Here is a 25,441-nt window from a genome sequence, read left to right as displayed (position 1 = left end):
TGGAGCACACAGCAAGCTGCAATAACAATGGGGATATTGGTTTCACTGAGATCTGAGCGAGTCAGTAAGCTTCGCCATCTCCCCTTGAGACGTCCGAAAGCACACTCCACCACCATTCTGCACTTGCTCAGCCGGTAGTTGAAGAGTTCTTTGTCACTGTCCAGGGCGCCTGTATAGGGCTTCATGAGCCAGGGCATTAGCAGGTAGGCTGGGTCCCCGAGGATCACTGTAGCCATCTCCACATCCCCAACAGTTATTTTGTGGTCCAGGAAGAAAGTACCTTCCTGCAGGCGTCTAAACAGACCAGAGTTCCTGAAAACACACGCGTCATGAACCTTGCCCGGCCATCCGACGTTGTTGTTGGTAAAACGTCCCCTATGGTCCACCAGTGCTTGCAGCACCATTGAAAAGTAGCCCTTTTGGTTAATATACTGGCTGGCCTGGTGGGCCGGTCCCAGGATAGGGATGTGAGTTCCATCTATAGCCCCACCGCAGTTTGGGAATCCCATCGCGGCAAAGCCAGCTATGACGACCTGGACGTTTCCCAGGGTCACTACCTTTGAGAGCAGTAGCTCGACGATTACGTTGGCAACTTGCATCACAGCAACCCCTACGGTAGATTTGCCCACGCCAAAGTGGTTCACTACTGACCGGTAGCTATCTGGCGTTGCAAATTTCCAGAGGGCTATGGCCACTCGCTTCTGCACACTCAGGGCTGCTCGCATCCGGGTGTCCTTGCGCTTCAGGGGAGGGGACAGCAAGTCACACAGTTCAAGGAAAGTGCCCTTACGCATGCAAAAGTTTCGCAGCCACTGTGATTCATCCCAGACCTGCAGCACTATGCAGTCCCACCAGTCCGTGCTTGTTTCCCGGGCCCAGAATCGCCGTTCCACAGCATGAACATGACCCATTGCCACCATGATGTCCACGGCGCGGGGTCCCGTGCTTTGTGAGAGGTCTGTGCCACTCTCACACTTCATGTCCTCACCGTGCTGCCAGAGCCTCCTCGCCCGATATCTCAGCATCTGCCTGTGAAAAAGGTGGACGATAAGGTGCAAGGAGTTGACAACGGCCATAAGTGCAGCGATGATCGCAGCGGGCTCCATGCTCACAGTGCTGTGGCATCCGCGCTGTCACTGACCAGAAAAGTGCGCGAACAGATTTCCCGCCGGCGCTTTCATGGAGGGAGGGCGGGAGTGACGGTTGAATGATGACAGTCGACACATTTTCCCCCAGCAGGCATTGGGGGCTCGACCCAGAGTTCCAATGGGCAGCAGGGACTGCGGGAACTGTGGGATAGCTACCCACAGTGCACCACTTCCAATGTCGACGCTTGCCCCGTTAGTGTGGACTCACAAAGTCGAATTACTGTCCTTAGTGTGGATACACACGTTCCACTTTGTAAGGTCGGTTCCACAAATTCGAGTTAAGTAAAATCGAACTACTCTGGTAGTGTAGACATACCCTTAGAGGAAGGAAGAAAGTGTTAGTGCCCCAAGCCCTAACCCACTTTTATACTTACACACGCTTTACCCGAAGCCGGCCAAGCCTGGGTGTAAGGTAAGAAGAGGGGGAAGGGTAGATGGGAGTTTTGTTTTGGGCCCAGGCTGTTTGAGGTTTGCTGTTGATTTTTGAATTGCTTTAGCTTTTAGGAGGGTTTTTAAGTTTAGGGGTTTTTTGGGGTGTTTTGTTTTGCGACCTTTGTTGTTGGTGTTTTTTGTACCAGTTAAAAACGGCTTTTTGTGGAGTTTTTTTAACTTTTTAAAAACACACTGACTAGACTTTGTTGGGTTTTTGGGGGCGTTTTTTGTGCTGGCCTTTTGTGACAGTACCAGAACACCCCGATACAAGGTTATAGTGTAAAAACACTCCCTGAAGATGATACAAGGATACACTAACCCCCTCTTAAAAATAAGGTTACAATGACAGGGTGACGGTGGAACCAACATGTACAAGGTAAAGGGTGGTAACTAACCACCTCAATACATCAAGGGGCAATATATAACTTGTTTGTATTGGTGTATAAAAGAAAGCTCACAGAGGATCTGTCTTTGGCCAGTCAAGAAGGGAATGGAAAGTCCCACCATTCACTGAATTGCATCCAGTGCAACAGGCATGCATGTGCTAGTATAACTGTAAACACTAATCTGGGGAACTAGGACCATGCTTCGTTGATAATAAACCTGGCCAGGTGCCTTCACTACTAAACCAAGTCTTGTGGTCTAATTGAGAAGTTCGATCAGTCTCTTCTGTATGGGCTATCTGGCCAGAGCCAGTGCAGCATGCAGAGAGCACACACACGCAGCTAAAGACTTACTACACTGACCTATCAGTCCTCATCCTCAAAGGAAACCTGTATAACACTTTCAAAAGATGAGCCTGGGAATTTAAATTTATAACTTTGCTACATACCAAAAATCATGGGCTGAATAGAGACACTGGATTTGTGGCTTATTACAACAACCCATTAAAACTAGCCCCAGCTATTTCCTCCGACCCTTTCCTTTCTTCCTATGACTGGAGGGGTGTTAAAAGGCCACTTCACCTTGAATGGTCCATGTGTGTCAACTACTTATGCTAAACAATCTGTTCCATATTTAGCTGTGACACTCTGAGGAAGGCTATGTCTACACTACCACTAATGTTGGTATAACTTATGTCGCTTGTAACAGAGTGCTAGGCAAGAACTGCTGGGCCCGCACTCTGGTCATGGCAGCTCCACTCAAACAATGCAGAATAGAGCTGGTTAAACAGAGCTGTGCCTAATTGGTTGGGGAAGCAGAGCTGGAAGGCTAATTAAGCCATTAAGCAGAGGCTATAAATAGGTACAGGAAGGAAGTATAAGGGGGGAAAAGCAGATAGCAGGAGGAGGAGAGAATTTGCTCTTCCCTGCTTGTTGCAGGAGCTGGGGGCTCCCTAGGATGGTTGGAGCAGAGCTGTATATGGTATGAAGGGGTGGAAACCCACATTGTAAACAGACTACTCAAGATGTTTGACCAGCACAAAGGTCTCTGAGCGCTTTGTGGACCAGAGCAGAGGCAGGAGCCAGGGGGCCCTGTTACATTGCTCAGGGATGTGAATAAACCACCCCCCTGAGCAACATAAGCTTCACCAACAGAAGCACCAGTGTGGTCAGCATTACGTCAGTGGGAGAACATCTCCCACTGACATAGATGCTGCTGTTCGTTGAGGGTGGATTAAGTCGATGGGAGAGCTCTCCCATCGTCTTAGAGCAGCTACACTAGATAGCTCCCAGCAGCGCAGCTACATCAGAGCAGCAGCACAGTTGAATGCTCTCTAGTATAGCCATAGCCTAAGGCTATGTCGACACTAGCACTTTTGTCAATAAAACTTTTGTTGGTCGGGGCATGGGTGGGGGGAAACCACACACACACACCCCCGAGTGACATAAATTTCTCCGACAGAAGCGCCGGTTCAGACAGTACTATGTCAATAGGAAAGCTTCTCCCACCAACATAGCTACCGCCGCTCGTTGGGGGTGGATTAATTATGCAACTGGGAGCGCTCTCTCCCGTCAGCATAGAGCAGCTACACGGGACACCTTACAGTGGCGCAGCTGCAGCAGTACAGCTGTGACACTCTAAGGTCTGTAGCATAGACATAGCCTAAGCTTCCCAGACCTGAAGAAGAGCTCTGTGTAAGCTCCAAAACTTGTCTCTCTCACCATCAGAAGCTGGCCCAATAAAAGATACTACCTCACCCACCTTGTCTCTCTAATATCCTGGGACTGACATAGTTACAACAACACTGCATACAAACTAAATGGAAGTAATTTTACAGCAATTTGAAAGTATAGCATAAATATCCAGTTTAAAATATTTCTATGTTCCCAAAAATTAGCCTTAAAATTAAACTAAACACCCATTTTAAAAAATTGTGTACCTTTTCTAATGCAGATTAACTCATGTACGCCACAGGTTCGTTCTCCACCTATTTGGGAAAAATAACATTAGAAAATAGTAAATAGATATTATGAAATGTATTCTAATATTTAATGAGGTTTACAAACTGCAAAAAAGATAAAGGGGGAAAACTGAGTGTCACTTAATGAGGACATTACAAACAAATAAAACAAGTTCCTTTTTTCAGAGGATATTATATGTAAATAGGAAATATGAAAACTCAAACAGTTCTTTGGTATTACCATTCTACTAAACATGCAATTATTCATGCATTGGATTCAATGTATTAGACTGAATATTAAATTATCCCTAAACTTTTCATGTGGAATTTACACATTGAAATCTGTGAGCTGAAGTCACCCCAAACTTTTTCCTAACTATAAACCAAGTCCTCTAGTTCTGAGAAGTTGGTTCTGAAAAGTTAGTGAGCCAGTTGATCTGCAAATGAAGTTTCAGAAAGCCAAAGTTTTAGAACATCATGTTGACATTCTGTTGCAATGTCTAGTTGATAAGTTGTACAAAACAGGTTTTATCTCCTCAGGGGAAAACCAAGAGGTTATTTGTGTCATTCCCATCACCCCAGGTTTTATCAGGTTTTTCCATTTGGTGAGGGTGTTTTTTTAAACTTGTTACTTTGAAGTACTTACATGAGCATAATAAATATTTAAAAGCTTTTTGTTACTAGAAAAATTAGGCTGCAATTTCAGACTGTGAATGAAAACTTTAACTATTCTAAAATGTTCAAAGGGAAGCAATGAGAATATCGAAACTTGTCATGCCTACTAGGGAAAGTTACGAAGTGTCTAGAAGCCTAAAGAAAAAGAATGGGATTAGTCATTGTTGATTAGAGAGAAAGGCTTGGTTATTGGGTGAACTAAACGGTCATTAAGTGTTAAAAAAGGTGTGTGTGTGTGTGTGTGTGTGTGTGTCAACCATTTTAAACAATGTTTTTATTTAAGTTTGACATCATCCAAACTCAAACACTTAAACTCAGGGTAATACGAAGTTACAGGACACTTCTTAACCATATCTTAATGCCCATTAAGAACAGACTGGATATTCACAATGAACTTCTTTCTGCTTCCAAAAGATAAGGAAATGTACATACAATACATTAATCTCCCTCACAGCATAATGCAAAACCTTAAATTAGGCCCTCAGCAAATATTTAGAGTTGACAGAAAGTGCACAGGTTAAGTGTGTGGTGTGTTAAGTGTTTATGGGGGAAGAGTAATTAATGTTACCTTATAAGGGAAATTAATGTGTTGTACATAGTATGGTTTCTTATGTGTTGGAGACAAAATATTCCTTATGAAAATATGGAGTTTGTTCCTGTCAGTGGACAGATGCTGTGTAGACATTAAGGTATGGTAAAGATGTAACCCATGACTAGGTATTTTCTTGAATTTTAGAGCTTGAGTTGAACAGACCACTAACTTCAAGCCCTTTTAAACAAAGTTTCTGTTTAAGGAATTTCCCATATTTTTAATACAGCAAATGTAGGAGAGATGTTTTGTTTATATTTTTAAGGGGGGGCAAGGCCAAAGGGTGATAAGAATGCCTGGACTTCCCCAATGGCATGGGGCTATGGAGGGAGTGGGAATGTTTGCGGTGGGGGAAGGGGGAGACAGCAGGCGTAGTGAGGAGAGGACTAACTGTGTGAAGAAAGGTGCGGGGGAGAGAGGGGACAAAGAAGGCCCTTCTCTATGCGTCTAACTCCAGTACAATAGCTCTCGCATTCTGGAAAGCGGGTTAGGAGATCTTGTCAAGTGCTGGATTTGCTCAACTGGGCATGTGTTCCTCATGTATGTCTACACAGCCTGGACCAACAGACCTGGACTAGCAGGGCTCACGCTAGAGCTCTAAAAATAGCTGCGTATACAGTGCTTTGAAGTAATGACTTGGGGTAGCCCAAGTCTATCAACCAGGGCTGGGAAGCTCACTTCTGTAGGCTATGCAGACATACTCATAGTCAGAGGTACAAAGCTTTAACAAGGCTGGAGAGATCTCAGAACTGGAGCTCCAAATTTCTCTCCCCTGGGAATGCTAATCACTGCTCCCCAATTGAGCCAAAGTTATGGTATGCACCTTCTCCTCACAGTTTCCCAGCTGTAGACCACAGGGAAGGACCCTTTTCCTGTGGATAGTTTGTGGCTTCAGTCCCACCAGAAACAAAAGACCCAAGAGGTGGCAATTTTGACTAGGGGCAGCCTCACTTTCACATGGCAAGCGAGCACTTAAGTATACTGGCCTACAGGTGAAGTAGATTCCCAGTTTTCTGGGGGATGGAAGGGTCAGAAAAAGCTTTCCATCAAATTATTATTCAGCCTTGTGAAAGGTGCACTGAGCTGGGAGCCAGAAGACCATGAGTTCAAATCTCATCTATTGCATTCACTCCAAAGACTTGATTATTGAGCAACATCTCATATCCCTATATTATGAGGGGGCAAAATATCATCCATGACTTTCACATATGAAATAACTGAGAGGTCGCACAAGATCATCTCAAGCAGAGCTGGGATAGACACCAGGGTGAGAGTCTTTCCCCAGCTCTTGCCACTTTATGCTGGGCAAGAGGGTAGGGAAGCAGCCTAAAGAGCCTCCAAAAAGATCCAATTCCATCCAGGAAATATTCATCTTGATGCAGGAACTGAAGACATCTGCAGGCCATCTTCCAAAGACCCCCTTCAAAGTCCTTGCATAGGGGTATGCCATGGATAATATGGCTGTGTGTGGGAGGAGTACATCAAAAGTGGGGCTGAAACATGTAGCACTGCAGAGATTCAGGGCAGCACTACTGCCCATGGGCAGCCAAAGACAGGCTATTATAACTTACATGCGACCCTCTCCTGGCTTTAAAGCCACCTTAGTGCCTCTTCCTCCTGGCCTGTTGATTCTGTGCTGCACCTCTCACTTTCTATCTTTAATATACACAGCCTCATTGATTCTGCCCCTCAAAAAGCATTTGCCAAATCTATGTGCTTTGCTACGCTATCAGTAACCATGGTTCTAACCACAAGCCTATGCACCTCTCAGAATTAGAAACAGAACCCAGCATTCCTTACTCCCAGTCCCCCCGCTACTCTAACCAGAAGACCATTATCCCCTCCCAGGTGGGAATAGAATCCAAGAATCCCGATTCCTAGCATTATATTGCTGTCTAGCAAATAACCAACCCACTGGTTAAGTGCCACTTCTCCTTTTGGGGACATCTCTTTAACAAATAAAGTAGTGGCCATCTTTATTGAGGCTATGATTAATTTCATACCCAATAGGTAGCTTCAGTCCCACTGTAAATTATGGAAAATGATGGCCATTTTTAGCAGTGGAAAATTGTGAATATGATGGGAAAGACAAGAAAATACAATTGTTAGAACTTTGCTTATTTACAATCTATTTTTATTAAATGCATTCAAGGAATGCTGGCAATAACTTAACTGTATAGAAAGTGTGAATGATGATAAAACAACCATTTGTTAGCAAAACAGATATGAAGAAAAGTCAAACACTAAAAAATGTTTTAAAGTCCCATTTAATTTTAACTCAAAGTAAAAGATTTAGTTTGAAATACTTCTGAAAATTTAGTCTTTACTCAGACTCTGAGCTTGAAGTTTGGGGAAGATACAATGTATTTTTCATGCAAATCAAAGAATTAATCTTCCCAAATTAAAAAAAAATGGAACCCAATCTTAATTTAGAGGTGATACCGCTCCTCTGTAAAAAGGTATCTAGTTCATCAATCTTCAGTCTCAACAGGGTAATTTATTATGTGGTCATTTCTCATTTTAAGTGTAGTATATGTGAAAGCTTCTAATCAATATGCTAAAACAATTGTTAATGATTCCTTCATTGGCATATAAATTTATCTGACTCGACATGAATAAAGATGAAAGAAATGGTGGGATCAAATAAATCAAAGCAATAAAACCAGGTAACTCTTTCACACTAAAATGCAAAAACTGTCAAGAATTGTTAAGTAGCAAGTTAGAAAGGGCCATGCTCATCTTAAAGAGCAGAAAATCTGTTTCTTCTGATTCATCAAGCCCAAATGTGTCATTGACTGAAACTTCATCTACTGAATGGGAAAGATAGAATATTGATGAGTCTGATGATCCTGCAAGAAAGATTTTTTTCACGGTCAACACTTATCAAAATGTAGCTAGACTGATCATTAAGTCCCTGTTCAAGGTTTTCCAGCAGCTTTTCAACATCAGCTTCGTTTAGGAACAGTATTTTTGTCCTTGACACACAAAAAACTGACGAAGAATAATGAGAGATTTGGCTGTTTTTATTGCATAAAGGCTCAAACCTGAACTCGTTAAGATAGTCATAACCACTTATGTCAACATAACCGCCTTCAATGGAGTACAAATAAGACATTTTAAAAGAGGCGGAAATACTTCTCCCTAGATACACTCCTCCAGATAGATTTCAACTCACTAGTAAAGAAAGAAAATTATGGAAAGAGCTAAAAGAATCAACACTGACATTAGATGGTTGGTTGAAAATGAGAAGTCACTCAATAATTACTACAAACATCTAGTCAAGGAAATGTATTCTTGTTTAATGCTACTGATTCTACACATGAAAATAAAAAACAGAATACTGTGTCCAAATTGCTGAAAATCCCATCCAGAAATCCAGAAAAAAGTTAAACAAAGAGGACTTCACCAATTTTCAGAAAATGAAAATAAATTGAAAAAAGACGACAGCTGAAATCATGCTGAAGCAACATACTGATATTCAACACACTACTTGATGCTTGTTGAGAATAAAGTATCAAATACAGTTCAAAAGCATTAGTGTAAAAACCACCATCACGCTCCTGGCTGATTGGATGAAACTGGAGGACTGATGTCCCAACTTCTCAATTAAATTGAGTAGAACTGAGGAAAACTGTCTATACAGCCAACTACCATAAATATGCCGAAATTTGCCCTTAGCACAAGGAGGACAAAACATATTTTATACAAGAAACTCTAGAAAGCCACTAAATCTATTTTTTAAAAAATGAAGAATTTACAGGGACTTCGTAGATGTGAGGGAGAAACCTCAATGTTGATGCAAAATTATATTAATAAAACTATTTTTGCTTAGTTTATTATAAGTTTGTCTGCATCTTTACCGAATATTAAGATACAACTACAAATGTATTATAGCCAGAATGCTTGAAAATAAACATACCACAGGTATTTTTGTAAGTTAATTATGTTATAAAAATTTCAGGCTGGCTAAAGAAATTGTGGTAGGTTTCTGCTTTCTGTCTCTCAAGAACAAGCAAATCGTCTCAGAAGATCATCATACCTTAGCCATAAAACCATGAGTGTTATACAAACTAAGAAAAGCTGCATTTTAAACATTACCTTGCTTTAACTTTTGTACTATTTTTGTTCTATGTTTAAAGAATATATTGGTTATTGAAATTTATGCTTTGTACAAAATATCTGAGACATTTAATTGCTATACCAGATAGACTGTAACTCTAAGGACCTTGGATAAAGAGACAAACACCTGGCTGCATATTCAGAAGCTGAAGGTAGCACCTAAGCCAACCCCAATGGCAGGAAGCCAATGAAAAGATGACAGCAACCAACTCTGAATCTAAACAAGCCTGAAAAAGATGTGTCTTCCTAACTTCATGGAAACAAAAAGGAAAAATATGTTAAAGAACCTCAGAAGTAAGCACCCACATACACAAATCCTGTGCTACTCTACTTAAACAGCAAACATTCATCAACTTATCCTTTCCATCTCTATAAGCAAGCTGCCACAAAAGCTAAGGAAAACCAGAGAAGACTCAAGGAAAAAAAAAAAAACACAAGTATAGCTTCCCCAAGATTTCAACATGGATTGGTGAAAGAAAGTTAACTAAGACACTGCCAAGAGATTAGATTTAAAACTCTTGTAATGATTTTATTGGGATATGAAAATGCTGTTATAAATTAAAACATTAATAGTTGCTCCTGTTAATCATCAAATGGTTAGACCACATACACCTGGAGAAGAGTCAAGGGCTTAACATTGGAAATAAAGGAAGAGGGATTTAATTGGATCTAAGATTCTTAATGTTGGTCAATTGCCCTGTCTCAAGACAGCTCTTTAAATGGCTTCTGCTCTAAAATCACTGATTTGAACACCTCCTTCAGTTTCATAGGATTGAGTTAAGTTTGCTTACTTTGCCCGCCTATAAACTAGCTGATTATTAATAACTAGACAACTTCTATTTACCCTTAAAATAATTATTATGTCCATACAGAAACAGCTTCTAAGTATCTAGTAAGATACTAAGACTGGGTTCATAATAATTTTGGAAAATAATATACTTTGGTTTTAACTTATTAAATGAAGAGCATCCCCAGCAGTGGTCCACTCTCAAAGGTATTATATCTGTAAAAGCTCTCTATAGCCAGATGGACAGAAGAGATTGCAATGAAAGTAGCCAATTTATCACTTGCATTTTATCATTTGTGTTGTATTAAAATTTTCTTTTACTTTCTTCAATAAAAAACATCCATGGTTAATAATTCTGACTTTGCTTGGTTTTAATCCTGGTGTCCCCTAAAGTATGTAAAAAAACCCTTTGAGTAAAATGAGTCAGATTCCAGAGTCAGAATGATAGGCTGATGAATAACCTGTGTCAATCTTTTGATTTTGGGTTTACCGGATTTGTCAGTAAGAGAAACGAGCTGGTCTACCACTTCTTGTTTCTCTAGATTAAATTTTTCAGTAATTTTTAAAATAAAATTACTCTGTTTTCAACAATTTAAAATTATCCCTTTCTACCCCACCCAGATTACAGGCTGGTGACACTATTGCTGAAATGCTGTTAGAAATTTGGCTTGATCTAACTAATAAAAGAACTGGAACCACACAAGAACAAAATCAAAACATGATTCAGAGAACCTCTGGAACCTTTCCATTATTTAGCCAACATGACTGATCCCAAATATAAAGATCACATGTTGAATCCAGAATAAGAAGAGGCAGCTGAAACATGGCTGATGGAATATAATCATCTCTCTTGTCATTTTAAATTGAAGATTTAGATTTCTGCCACAAATCTGTGTTTGTATTCACAGTTCTGACTACATCATAAAGAAGAAAATTGCCCAAATAAAGTCACAGGAGATAGGACAGTTTAATTTTATCAATTTTTAAAATCTCTGCATTCCTATCCTGTAAACTTTGCATCATACGATCAAGTTTTAGCTCATTCAGATAGATTTAGTTGAAACTTTATAATAGACGATGTTGAAAAAAGAAAGTCAGGAAATGTCACTCTTCATGTTGTATGCACAACCTTAGTTCTGTGTGTATGCATTACAATAGCCTTTAGTTATAAGGCCAAAAGCTATTGCTCAAAGTACAGTATATCATACAATTTCTTCTACATCCTTGGTTATACAGGTCATAATGAACTAATATATCTTTCCTGACAGACTTTTTATATGATAAATTTTCTTCTCTCTGAGGGATGTATTTTAATAATTCAGGTTCTATATAACTTCACTTCACTTGTGGACCATACGAATGCATGGACTGGGAATGGCAGACAGTCAAGGAAATATCATTATACAAAAACTACAGTAAGCCATACTTACACAACATATACTACATATTAAATCTAAAATAAACAACAATAGTGAAAATCTTCAGGTTTCTATAGGCCTCCAAAGATTACTTCAGAGCAAACCACTTCATCCCCTTAACTGCACAAGGAAGACTTTGATGCTGGATTTAAAAAAAAAAAATGTACAGATGCAAAATATCCAATACAGAAGCAAGTAAATCTAGAGTTTGCATTTGTAAGATATCTCAGAGCAATGTGCCCTCCTGCAAACTTCATATACAACATAAAAGTCCTCCCAAACATTTATATGAAAAGAATATTGAAGGTGTAAAGAAGCTAAGCATTCCTCTGGTATCCCTTTTATGGATTTAAGGGAAAAACAGTGCAAAATGTGCACGCAAAGCATGACATTTTCAAGGGGTAATAAATCCATCAAATAAAAAAAAAGTTTACAAGAACTCACAAAAGGCATTTATCTTTACAGAGAATTACTCAAATGCCAATTTCAGTGTTTTCCAACCATTTTGGCTACAAAGCTGTGAAAAACATGACAAGATTTCCTTTTATTATGGGAAAGCATAATTGATTTACTCTTTTAGTAAAATCAGGTGAACTGTTTTTGCTCAAATAAAAAACAAAACCCCTTTGGGGCTGAAAATAAGCCTGGAAAATTTCAGCCTATGAAGGTGAAAGATTCAGAAAGTAAAAAAAGCAACTGACAAGGGGCTTGGTATTGAACTCATTAGTTATCCTTAGCAACAGAAGTCTTTGCCTCTAATGCTAACAGTATATATTTAAAAATTATTACTGCTTATTAATTTAAGGATCCACATTTTCTTCTTCTGTCTTCATTTCATCTTATCAATCATTGACGTGAAACTGAAATTTTATTTTAAATGTACACCTCTACCCCGATATAACGCTGTCCTCGGGAGCCAAAAAAAACCTTACTGCGTTATAGGTGAAACCGCATTATATCGAACTTGCTTTGATCCACCGGAGTGCACAGCCCCCCCCCGAGCACTGCTTTACCACGTTATATTCGAATTCGTGTTATATCGGGTCATGTTATATCGGGGTAGAGGTGTAGGTTTTTTGGCTATCACTATACTGTTCAGCATTTGCTGGTATTTGTTTGATATTTTTATAAACTTGGAAGAGAAGAACAGAATTGTGTAGTAGATTACCAACTCTTGAATGCAACAGTAGCTTATTGTGTCAATTGCTTTCTAATGTATGAAAACCTCTGCTTCCCATAAAATCCTAAACATTAGGGTCAGAAGAGACTACTTGAATAACCCAATTAATCTCTTGAATATTGCAGAACTATTCTCTATATCATTCCCATTAGGTTTCAGCTACACTGAGATTTTTCTGAAAATCTCTTTTTGTGGCACTTATGTTGTTGTATTCATGCAGCTCTGTAACTGATATCACTAATACAGAATGGCTCCTAATTTTTTAGCACCTTGTCATCCAACCCTGAAGGGTGGTAATGTGGGCACCTGATCTATGTTAGTACTCCAACTATTGTTAGCACCAGTGGAGCTAAAACCAATTCCACAGCAATGATGGGTGATTTGAAGAAAAACGGTAGTGTAGGAAAGGGCCAGTATATGTAGTCTAACCTGTTCTTAAGTATTGACAAATATGGAAATTCAACCATCTCCTATGGTAAGCTAGATCCCTGGCAGACTGCTCCTTACTGTTAGCAACATTTTCTTAATGCCCAACCTAAACTTTTCCTTCCTTACCTTCAGGACATTTGTCCTCATCCTGCCATCATCAGTACTTGATTTATTCCTTCCTTAATTTATACTGTTACACTCAAGCCATACATGAAACTGTAAATTGTACCCTGTCCGAGCCTTCTTTTAGAGTAAGCATATTTACCTCTAAGGACTTCCTCATATGCCCTTGAGCCAAATTTGTTGTTCTTACTCTAGTTTTACATGTATCCATCCTAGCTTATGGGGAGCACAACTGGACACAATAATCCAAGTATAGTCTCATCAAAGCTATGCAAAGAAGCACTATTATCCCTCTGGCTCCTTATGTCATCAAAGAAAAATACTATTATTTGGTTAGTGTTTTTTAAACAGCACTGCACTGCAAGCTCAGATTGAGTTTGTTATTTCTCTACTAGATTCACTATCTACTGTCCTACAAAAGGTGTTTTTCAAACTTACTGGTTTCCAACCAATCATCCCCCAATTTGAATCTGTGCTATTTACTTCCTTTTCATGTTGCATAATATACCTTCATAATTATTAACATTAAACAATCTCCACTCCTCCCAACAAAACCTGCAAGAGTGAGTATAAATTCAAGAACTCAATGAGTTTGAACTGGTGAATTTCTAACTGCATTCTCACCTTGAAGAAATTAGGTGTACAACTTCAGAGAGTGAACAAGAAGGGAAGCCCAGAAATGTAGCAGAAGTAGAGGGTTTACAGAGCTATCCAAATGCATCATCTCAGATCATAAAGCATTCATTCGGCCCCTGTACTTTTCCCTCCATCCTTCATGTATCATAGCTAAAAAGATGCTATCATCGGCTTCTCAACTGGGTCCTGTTTCACCAAAGCTCTTTAGCAAATGTCTGAGCTTAGCCCTTTCTCCAAGAGGGAAGGGAGTGCAGGTGTGAAAGTGAAATTAATGCTGCTACAGTATAAGCAACATTAACATATAATGTGTGAATATGAAAGAAGCATTGCTACAAAGAACAGCTCCTCAGTGGCGCTCGCTCTCTCCTCCCATCCCAGCACACTGTCTGAAATCCCACAGAGCCCCAAATCCCAGGGAGCTGTGAGAAAGCAGCCCCAATAGAGTCAGAGAGTGGAGTTAATATGACACATTCCTTTCAACGGCTACTTTTGGTGACTTACTGCTCCATTTCACTTTCAGTTTTCCCTCTTAGGGAGCCCACTCTTCCAATCTCTCAGTCACTTTTCCATTTGATACTATCATTGATTGTGTTTGCCACTCCTCCAATTTTTGTGTTCTCTGAAATTTTTATTAGTTGAAACTTTCCCTTCTTCTATTATTAGTGGAAATATTAAACAATGTGCTTCCTGTATCTACTCCTCCAATGTATCTTACACTTGACACTATGCGTTACTTGTTTTGTCTGAGGGAGAAACATATCACAGGTAAGGCTGTCAAAGTAATTCTTTAGTCCCATTTCAGCCTGCACCTTTCCTAGTTGTCCTCTACTGTTTCCTGGTACTTCTGGAGTTGCTCAAGCCAAACCCAAACTATCTACCTGATATTTTAAAAAATGTTAATGTATTTTTTTAAAATTACTATCCCCACAATGACTGGAATTTCAGCTTCATAATGACTTTAAATGATTTATTATTTTATAACAATGTTTATTTTGAGAAATCATCTCAGCAAGTTTTATAATGGTAGCTACTAGCAGAAAATGTGGCTACCCGAACTTCACCTCATGAAGTAATATTTTGTTTTTAAAGCTTTGTCAGTAACCAAGGTATTACCACACTGCACAAATGTAGCTATAAATAATTTTACTGATCAAAATAAATTGCACTTGCTTTCTTCCCTACAACTATTAATATAAAGAGCTTTACATGAGAAAAACAACTTAGGTTTTTCAGTTAGCACTGATGTAAACTGGTGTACGTTAACATGACTGACATAGTGAAAATGATACCTAAAATTATTTTAAATATACCAAAAGTACTTCTTTACTAGAGCTAATAAATACTATTTTGAAGCTGATATTTTAATTGTGTAGATTTCAAATGTAACTACAATTACTTTGTTTCAAATGTTTAAAAAAAACCTTTGATATTTATTCTAAATGCTGAATTTTTTTACCTTGCAGATTCCCTGTAGTTACAAACAGTAATAATATTGACCTAGTACATAGTGTTTTTTAAAAACACTATAATAAATAATACTTTCTATGAACATATTTTATGTCTAATGATGTGTGTGAAAATGTCTTGGACATAGTTATTTCTGTATCTTAGTGCTGTAAGACGGAAGACCTGCTGCTAGCCGGACTTGCGGTAGGGAAGACAAAAGAAGTAGCATGTACCAAGACTAACTAATATAAAAACATCAATTTGATTAGTTGACTGGTAAAGGGGTTTGTCAAACACTAAAGCCAAAGGCAAGGTGCTAACAAGCAGACCAAAGAAAAAAAACCAAACTTGGGAGAAGAAGGGATTATATATACCTATCAGTAAAACTGAAAAAAAAACAGTTATAATGTATTAATAGAATGGATGCTACACTGTTGCTATAGCCTATAGTAATGAAATTCACTTCAACTGCTGCCTTGACCAAGAGAATTAAATCAATACTTAGCCGCTCAATTTCATAATGGGATTTGCATCAGATTTTCAGAAGAGCTCAGCTCCCATTTAGGTCACTATATTTAAGTGTCCAAGTGGAAACTGAGTTCTTTTGAAACACTGGCCCCCACTGCAGGTGGTGAACACTTTTGAAAATCTGAATCTTTTTTGTTTTTTTAACATTTTTAGTAGTAGTCTTCTTCCTATCACTCATCTTTCAAAAATAGATTTCAAATATAGAATTCAAAGGATGATAAAAAAATATCTTCAGACCCAATAAGCTCTCATGCATTTGGAGGAGATTCTCCATTTTAGGGATAAAAGTTAAGGCACTGTTTTAAAGGACACTGTCAACTTGATTTGTTTTTAGTGACCAATTTAAAAGATTCCAATTAATAATAGCACATCCTTTATACTATATAGTAAGTCATGGTTTCTTTCTCCCCACCTCCACCCCAAATAAATAAATAAATAAAAGCTATCTGAGAAGGGATTTTTGCTCCACTGCTATTTAAAGGGGGCTTTTCAGAATGGGAGAAGCTGATCAATTCAGGTTCCTATCTTGCATGCTACTCCATGTGGGTAAACCCCTGCATGCACACAGCATTCCCTTGATTCTGTGTGGGCACTGGAATCTCCTTGCATAAAGCAACTTCCACAGTTATAGGAAGCCAAGCCCCTACCATGTGACAATGAAACTGACTAACGTGCTGGCAAATATACAAAATAACCAAACTAATAAATAGTTTTGGAATTTATTTTTTAAATTATAGCTTCTTTCAGCTACAGTAAGGAGAAAAAATTCTGACAAACGTTTTGAAATTGACAGTGTACCTTTACAGTCTCTTTCACTGGAAATTAGAGTTTTTGGGGTTATGAGTTTTTAATTACATTTATAATTTTTGTCAAGATTGAATGAGGTTTCAAAACAAACTGTGCCGATTCAGAAATGGCACCCCTTTCGAAACAGAGGGTCATCTTCCAACAGTACCAACAAGTGTCTATCATCCCTTGTCCTCCCAAGTGCCCACTTGAGCCTCACTCCTTAAAAAAAAAAAAAAAAAAAATAGTGATGAGTGTAAAGAAGCTGAAGCAGGCACAGACAGCCCTGCAAGTCTCACTCCCTGGGTAGCAGGGAGAAAGCGGGAGACTCCATCCTTTGGAGGAATGAGTTTTAAAGCGACTGATGAAGTCTCTCCAGGGAGGAAGATGGGGGAGTTATGCTGCGTGGGTTTCGATGCGATCCACAATCTCTGTGACAGAAACCTGAGCCGCTCATTCCAATGGGCTTGAAAACAGCGGCAGCCCCCCAACAGGCTGCGTCCCAACATCTCCCGCTCTGCGCGGACACCAGCCAAACCCCCACTGCCGCCCCGCCCCGGGCCCCTGCCCCGCCGCAGCCTCGCACCACGGCGGGGGGCGCTCAGAACCTGGGCTGGTCTCCGGCCAGCGAGCAGCGAGAGGAAGCTTCACCCCGCCCCAGGCGGAGTCCTCGGCAACACCCGCCCGGGGCAGCTGCCTGGCACCCCCGGGGATTATGTATTTACCTACTCAGCGACTCCTCGGCGCAGACACAACAGGGTGGGCAGCGGCCCGGCGGGGAATAGCCCCCCTCCCCCCGCGTCCCCACCCACCTCTGGGGTAGCTGCTCTGCTGCAGCCACAGACACCTGGCACCCCAGGCTGCAGCCAGCCCCACCGGCCACCCAGGTACCACCGCGACCGCTTAGCCCCACAGTCCCGCTTTGCCAGGGATTATTTACCTGAGGGGGGAGTGAGCCCCCCCGCTGCTCCCCAGCCCAGGGGAGCCCCCTGCTCCCCACGCCCGCTGGCCGGTGGGAGGGGGATGTTCAGGAGGAGGGGAGCCCGTTATTGGCCTACTTACCATCAATCGCCATGATCTTCCAGGTGGGCCGTACCAAGTGCAGCGCACGCAGGAGACACACCGACAGGCAGAGGCTGGAAGAAAGAAACAACGGGGGAAGGGGGGGGCTAAAAGGGGAGGGAGAATGGCGCGTGCCAGGGCCGCGGAGCTGCGCGTGACTCCGCCCCTTTCCCTCGGCCACAGGCGCGCCCAGCTTCGAAGGAGCGGCAGTTGGGTGGCGGTGGTCGACACCGTACCGAGCCCAACGGCTGACGCCGCCCTGGGTCGCGACTGCCGCTGTCAGAGGCCGTCAGTGACCCGGGTCTGCGTTCCATCCTGCTGCTGCGCTAAGCCCTGCGCTCCTCCAGCCCCTGCTATGCCCTGCCTGAGCCCAGGGAAGTCAACCGGGTTTAGGGTGACCAGATGTCCCGATTTTATAGGCACAGTCCCAATTTTGGGGTCTTTTTCTTGTATAGGCGCCTATCAGGGCCGGCTCTAGGCATCAGCTGAGCAAGCTGGTGCTTGGGGCGGCAGATTCTAGGGGGCGGCATTCTGCCCAATCCTAGGGCGGCACTGATGGGTTTTTTTTGGTTTTGTTTGCTGCTCTGGCCGCCCTGTAGGGCGCGGAGGAGGGGAGCGCCCTGCAGCAAACCAGCAGAGCAGCCCGAGTCCTTCCCTCCTGCTGACCAGAGCAGCGCGGAGCTCTCCTGGCAGACGTCGGGGCCGCGGGGTGAGCTCCCTGCTGAAGCGCTGTCCGCCCCCCTTCTCTCTCCCTCCCCCCTTCCTTCCCCCCCCACTAGACCAGGCACGCACACTGTAGCACAGGGAGTCCCCCTGCACCCTGGGTCTGGCCGCCCTGTAGGGTTTTTGCTTTTGTTTTTTCCCCTGCTTTGCCAGCCGCACTGTCGTCCCCCGCCTCGTCCCCTTTGCCACTCCAGCGTGGGGTTTTTTTGTTTGTTTTTTCTCCCCCTGCTTTACCGCTCTGGCTGTGCTGCAGGTTTTTTTTCCCCCCTGCTTTGCCGTTCCAGCCGCGCTGGTTTTGTTCCCCCTACTCTGCTTTGCCGCTCTGGCTGTGCTGCAGGTTTGTTTTGTTTTTTTCACCTGCTTTGCCACTCCAGCTGCGCTGTTTTTTGTCCCCCGCTCTGGCCGCGCTGTGTTTTTTTTTTCCTTCCCTGCTTTGCCGCTCCGGCGGCCCCCCCTTTTTTTTTGTTGCTTGGGGCAGCAAAAAAGCCAGAGCCGGCCCTGGCTCCTATTACCCCGTCCTGATTTTTCACACTTGCTGTCTGGTCACCCTAACAGGGTTTGTGCCTGTGACTCCAAAGGAAGCAAGATTTGGCCCTGTTAGGGGGTACAATGGTCTTTTCTGCTGTGCAGCCAAGGAATTGGGGCCCAAATCCTGACCACACTACAATGTGATGGGAATTTTACCTTAGCATTCAGTAGGATCATGATTTGGTCCATTTAAAATTTGGCATAAAGTGCATATATATATTCTTCCCCAACTACCAAAGACAGTTACTTGGTGGGGTTTTTTTCAAGCAAAGGCAGAATTTTTCCCATCCAAAATAGGCAGAATTTTGAAAATTTGCTCATCTGGTATCAATAGCTGATCATAGAATATCAGGGTTGGAAGGGACCTCAGGTGGTCATATAGTCCAATCCCCTGCTCAAAGCAGGACCAATCCCCACTCCTTGAAATTTTAAAAACATTACAGCTATTGTTAAAAATGGTATATTTTCAAATGGAAACCCATACAATTGTCCAGGTTTTTGAACTTTTGTTTGTTTAAAAAAATATGCATATAGAAAACAAAAAGATTTGGAATTTATTTAAATTCCCAATTGTACATATACCACGGTAACTTTAAGCACGAGCACATGAGCTTTATGCACTAGGTAAATGTGTGTCTATGGGATCAGGGCATATATAGCAAATGAGGTAGTCTTAATTCTGGCATTTCCTAGACATTAACATTCTTCTACTGTACTGTTTATGCAATTGCCTTAATTTTAAAAAAATGTAAAAATAAAAATTAAAAAATTGATTATATAGAACCATACTGACTCTTCTCCCCTATATGGACCATCAGCAGGTTTGAGATCTTTAGATTCACTGCACTGTCCTCTATCAGTTGAGGTAAGTATAACCAGTAAAAGACTTATTTCCTATGTGGATCTTCCGCTAGATGGAAACACAGTGGTTTTCATAGGTATTTGCTACACAGAAAAGGAATATTGAGCCACAGAAATAATGGGTTCAATTCCATGTTCTGTAAGAGAGTGTGCATTAGTGGTTACAGACCCTTCTTTTATCCACTTCTGCTCCTCTCTCCCCACCCCCATGGCCATACCTTCTTTGCAGCTGGCCCCTCTCCTCCATCTGCTCCTATGCATCACACCATCAATGAATCCAAATCCTCTCCCCCATTGTTCCTGCCCTGTCTTCTAACCTACTCAGCTCCTGCCCTGTTCCTCCATCCCTGAGCTCCTGCTCCTGCCCGCCCACCCTCAGTTCCCCGTCTCTCCACATTTGATTGAGGCAGGTTCCTCTTTCTCCTCCTCCATGGGCATCATAAGAACAGCCATACTGGGTCAGACCAATGGTCTATCTAGTCTAGTATCCTGCCTTCTGACAGTGGACAATGCCAGGTGCTTCAGAGGGAATGAACATAATAGGGTAATGATTCATCTCCTGTTGTCCAGTCCCAGCATCTGGCAATCAGAGGCTTAGGGACACCCAGAGCATGGAGTTGCATCCCTGATCATCTTGGCTAATAGCCATTGATGGAGGGATAGGTCTATTTCTTTTGTGAACCCAGTTATACTTTTGGCCTTCACAATATCCCCCGACAATGAGTGCCACAGGTTGACTGTGTTTTGTGTGAGGAACTATTTCCTTATGTTTGTTTTAAACATGCTGTCTATTAATTTCATTGGGTGACCCCTGCTTCCTGTGTTATATGAAGGGGTAAATAACACTTTTTTCACTTTCTCCACAAAATTCTTGATTTTATAGACTTCTATCATATCCCCCCTTAGTCATTTCTTTTCCAAGATGATTAGTCCCAGTCTTTTTAATCTCTACTCATATGGAAGCTGTTCTATACCCCTAATCATTTTTGTTGCTGTCTCTGTACCTTGTCCATGTCTAGTATATCTTTTTTGAGATGGGGTAACCAAAGCTGCATGCAGTATTCAAGGGGTGGGTGTACTATAGATTTACATACTGGCATTATGATATATACTGTCTTATTATCTATCCCCTTTCCTAATGGTTCTTAACATTCTTTTAGCTTTTTTGACTGCCACTGCACATTGAGCAGATGTTTTTAGAGAACTATCCACAGTGACTCCAAGATCTCTTTCTTGAGTGGTAACAGCTAATTTAGACCTCCTAATTTTGTATGTATAGTTGGGGATTATGTTTTCCAATGTACATTACTTTGCATTTACCTGTATTGAATTTCATCAGCCATTTTGTTTCCCAGTCACGCAGTTTTGTGAAATCCCTTTGTAACTGCACTCCTCACTATCTTGAGTAATTTTGTATCATCTGCAAACTTTGCCACTTCACTGTTTACTCCCTTTTCAGCAGAGGGAGTACTGAGAGCAAAAAGAGATACAGTCTCCCTGCTCTCCATTCCTGTGCCCAGCACTACAGCTGGTAGCAGCCAGAAGGAGTAACTGCAGGAAGAGTCCTGCTTAGCTCCTACAGCCCAAGGCCAGAGTATATTCAGTTGCTACGTAAGGATGACGCCAGGGGCGGCTCTAGACATTTTGCTGCCCCAAGCACAGAGGGTCCGCTGGGCCGAAACCGCGGGACCAGCGGACCCTCCGCAGGCAAGCCCCCAAAGGCACCCTGCCTGCCACCCCTGCGGCACCGGCAGAGCGCCCCCCGCGGCTTGCCACCCCAGGCACGCGCTTGGAGCGCTGGTGCCTGGAGCCGCCCCTGGATGACACGTGCATAGTCTGGTTGATATGTATGAAGGGATGGACCATGCTCATTGCAGATGTTCAGATACTGTACCTGCCAAAATCTGAGTCTCACATGCTCAGAGAACTGAGATTTTTAGTGGTTTATAACTTGGACAAATTTTCACAGGGGCACTAAAGTACATCCCAGTCAAATTTCAAGTCCCTGCTCTAAATTAGAGAGGCATTAGATCTTTGCAGCTAAACCATTGTACGAATTTTTTTAAACGAAGGTAAAACAACATAATTTCCCCTAACATCACTCTCTGAAACAGCTGAACCATGTTAGCTTAAATTTAAATAAATAAATAAAATAAATAAAAGCCTGAGGCAGACACCCAACACGTAAAATTTCAACTCAAATGATTTACATTTAGCCAAGTTATCAGCAACTGTAAACAGTGTCTTATAATGGGAAGTGTCAGGGAACCTTAATTATAGGTGTCACCACCTGAACTGTCTATAATATTTACCTCAATTCTCCTAATCACAGACACAACAGGAGATGTAAGGAAAAATTCTTAACTCCTCATCCATTCACCATCCTATATCGACCCTCAGGTAGCTTTCCATATATCTATCAACGTTAACTTATTTCCTCTCTACATTTATTTTTGTGCCTTTTTAAAACCTGGAAAAAACAAACACACACACACAAAAAAAAGATAATTTTGACTAATGGTTATCACCAAACAGTGCTACATACACTTTCTTCCTGAATATTTCCTGTTTTAATCACACCACACTGTCTCCATTTCTTCTTTCATTTGAACTGTTAGCCTGGTTACTATTTTTATCTGAGTTTGATCCTAGGAGAGACTGAGTTTATATCTGATAATAATTTGTTTTGAACTTTCAGAAAATCCTTAAAAAGAGGCTGTGAAGGGTTTGGTTTGGTGCTGTAGGAAGAATATAGTATATACTATCCCTAAAAACTTCCATGCAATTTGACTTGTTCTTAACAACCATCTTGTTTGACTATATTGTACGGCTGGTTCTGAGTACTGGGTTAAGGACTCTATTGGATCCAAGTACTTTTCACCTCTGTTAAGACTGTTATTCATATTTTTTCTAGCAGTATCTCTATTTTGTTGGGGTAATGTCATGTCACATAACCCACTGACTTCAGTGGGGCTCCTGCTGGGTATAGGAATCTACTCCCACAGGTCTGGGCTCCAATTTGAAAGACATTAATGAATCATCCCAAATTTGTGGGTGGCCTGCAAAAAGTCATCCCATTGTCACATGCTTGCACACCATTATGTTGTGACACACAAGTTTGTCTCGTTGGACAAACTTAGATAAGTGGTAATCCTTCCTCTGGAGGCTGAGAGTTAATTGGTGCTTGGGTCACAAGTAAAATAGTGACTGGAAGTCTCATCCCAGTCCCCGTTTTTTCACATCCGAAAATCTCCACACACTTAGTCCCAATTAGCTGTTTGCTCAGGAAAGAGTTCCAGGACTAAAATAATAGGTGTCACTCCAGGTCAGCAAAGAGGTATATTGGCAGAGATGTGTGAGGAAGCATAAACACTGCTTGCCAGGACTATCCCTAGCTCAAGTTGAAATTAATACCTTACATTCACATGTACTATGTTTACATTTTTTAATCTTTATACTAAATCACTAGATCATAGAATAATGTAGTAGTCAGCAATGTCCTGTTTTTTCCAACTGCAATGTTATTAAAAGAGGGACGAAGCTTTAAATCAAATTGCAAAATTAGTTCTTTGTTTCAGCCATATAAATCAGTTTTCTTTTAAAAATAATGTGGATGCTTGTGACAAACTGAACTTTGTCTGAATACATATTGCCCTTTATAAAAGTAATATAAAGGATCTGCTGATGTGTAAAATTCTCTCTGCCAAGTCCAAGGAGCCAATCATTTTGTTGAGAGTATTATTACTAAGGCTACAATTATGTCAGAGGTCACAGATGTCATGGAATCCGTGACTTCCAGAGACCGCCATGACATTTCCTGCTTCAGCCCCAGGGCCGCAGGGTTGGAGCTGTCAGCCAGTGGGGGCGCCAGAGCTCTCAGCTGCAGGGACCCACCAGCTGCCAGCCCTTGAGCTCCAAGCTATGAAGCGGGGGCCCCCCACAGCTCCTAGGCCCACAGGCGGTAGAGAGTCTGCAGCTCCCAGGCACCTGCCCAAAGCTCCAAGCTGCCAAAGTTCTGTGCCACAGTGTGGGGGCCCTGGAGCTTCGAGCTGCAATAGGGGCTCCAGCAACTCCCAGATGCCAGTCCTGGAGCTCCGAGCCTCCACAGGCAGTCAGGGCTGGCAGCTCCCAGCTGCTATGAGTGGCAGCAGTGGTGAGTGCTTTACCTCCATACATCCCATTTTGTCAGGGTTATTTTTAATAAAAGTCACAGACAGACGCGCTTCCGTGAATGTTTGTTTATTGCCCATGACCTGTCCGTGACTTCTACTAAAAATTACTGTGACAAAATCTTAGCCTTAATTATATATGATGATGTTAGTCTGCCATTTGTACAGGAGGGCATTAATATGCAATTATACAGCCAATTTATTATAAGATTTTCAGCAACTACGTGAGAAAACAGCACAGTGACCAACAAATGCACTAACTGAAAGCTGATTCATAGGTTAGCAATAGGTTTAATACTTAAAGAGAATACCATGTGTGTGACAAATCCTTTACTCACGCTAACTTGCCACAATGATTCAAATAACTGGCAAATTATAGAGCACTTTTTATCCCATAAGTCCCAATGCATTTAACAAGCTATCTATATAGGGATCGCTTCACCCATTATTGAAACGCAGCCAATTCTGGGATGAAAAAAGCCTTTGGAAAGTGCACAACAGAACTACATGATCACCTGGAATGGAAACTGAAAGATCTCTACTACAAGGGAATTTTTGATAATCAGAATGTCATTACCTAATTGGAGTTGAGGCCTGGTGTCATCCCAGTACTTGAAAAATGTTCCAGAAGATTTTTAAAATGAATATTAAATGGGCAGGACCTAAATTCACATTGCATATGAAAGATGACATCTCAACAACACAGAGCCCCTTATCATACTGGGTCATTGGTTAAATAGGAAAAGTGCCACTTACAGTATCACTTGCAACATTTCCTGCACCAAACAGATTTTCCTTACAGGTTACCTATCCAAGGAATAAAACCCCAGAAATCTGCTTAGTTTGTCAGCTCTATTGAGATCATAGCACAAGGAGGTATAGATGAGAGATAAGTAAAAGGTAAAACAGGAAAGGAAGGATTGTCCAGCGGTTAGGACACTAGCCTAGGATTTAGGAGATTGAGTTTAAATCCTTGCTCCACCACAGACTTCCTGTAAGACCTTGAGCAAGTCACTTAGCCTGTCCATGCTTCGGTTCCCCATCTGTAAAATGGCAATAACAGTTTCCTTTTGAGAGCTATAGTGATTGGGCCATATAAGTACCATAGATAGAAATTGATGATTACTTCTTGGGATCAGTTCTTTTTCTATAGTGTTTTAACCACCAGCATGCAGACTTGAGGTGTACCATTGTAATGTACCATTGCTTTCTAGTGGGCAGAACTAGTGCAAGTGTGCATCATTTTGTGCTTTTTTGGCAAATTCATCAGTTTCATAGCAACATACAACCCAAATGACTTTATAAGAAAATGTAGTAAAAAAATAATCATGAAAGGGCAGATCCTGTTCACATCATATTCAATGGGAGTTTTACAATGGGATTACAATAAGAGTGACATGAGACCCAAAGGAAGCAATCTGACAAAGGTCCTCTTCCTTGCAAACTTGAATTTTATCA

At 41.6% G+C, this 25,441-nt stretch overlaps 1 protein-coding gene across 10 annotated transcripts in view; it reads right to left on the bottom strand.

Moving 5' to 3' along the window:
* The window catches only part of SYT14 (synaptotagmin 14), a 240,071-nt gene that overhangs the window by 198,835 nt on the left and 15,795 nt on the right, over positions 1 to 25,441 (bottom strand). For 4 of the 10 annotated variants that reach the window (XM_039532418.1, XM_039532422.1, XM_039532416.1 and 1 more), the window contains exon 2: positions 3,904 to 3,951. Coding sequence is in view for 1 of the 10 variants with exons in the window: in XM_039532412.1 (XP_039388346.1) it covers positions 3,904 to 3,951; positions 17,703 to 17,776 (122 nt within the window). In the remaining 9 variants the exon portion in view is untranslated. Of the gene's footprint in view, positions 1 to 3,903; positions 3,952 to 17,580; positions 17,661 to 17,702; positions 17,924 to 25,441 lie in introns of those variants that run through there. The other 6 variants (XM_039532417.1, XM_039532413.1, XM_039532412.1 and 3 more) reach the window with 5 other exon arrangements.

Source organism: Mauremys reevesii, linkage group 3 (assembly GCF_016161935.1).
Source record: "Mauremys reevesii isolate NIE-2019 linkage group 3, ASM1616193v1, whole genome shotgun sequence".
Taxonomy (NCBI): Eukaryota; Metazoa; Chordata; order Testudines; family Geoemydidae; genus Mauremys; species Mauremys reevesii.
Note: the sequence above shows the minus strand (reverse complement) of the source record. Positions and strands in the feature narration are given on the sequence as shown.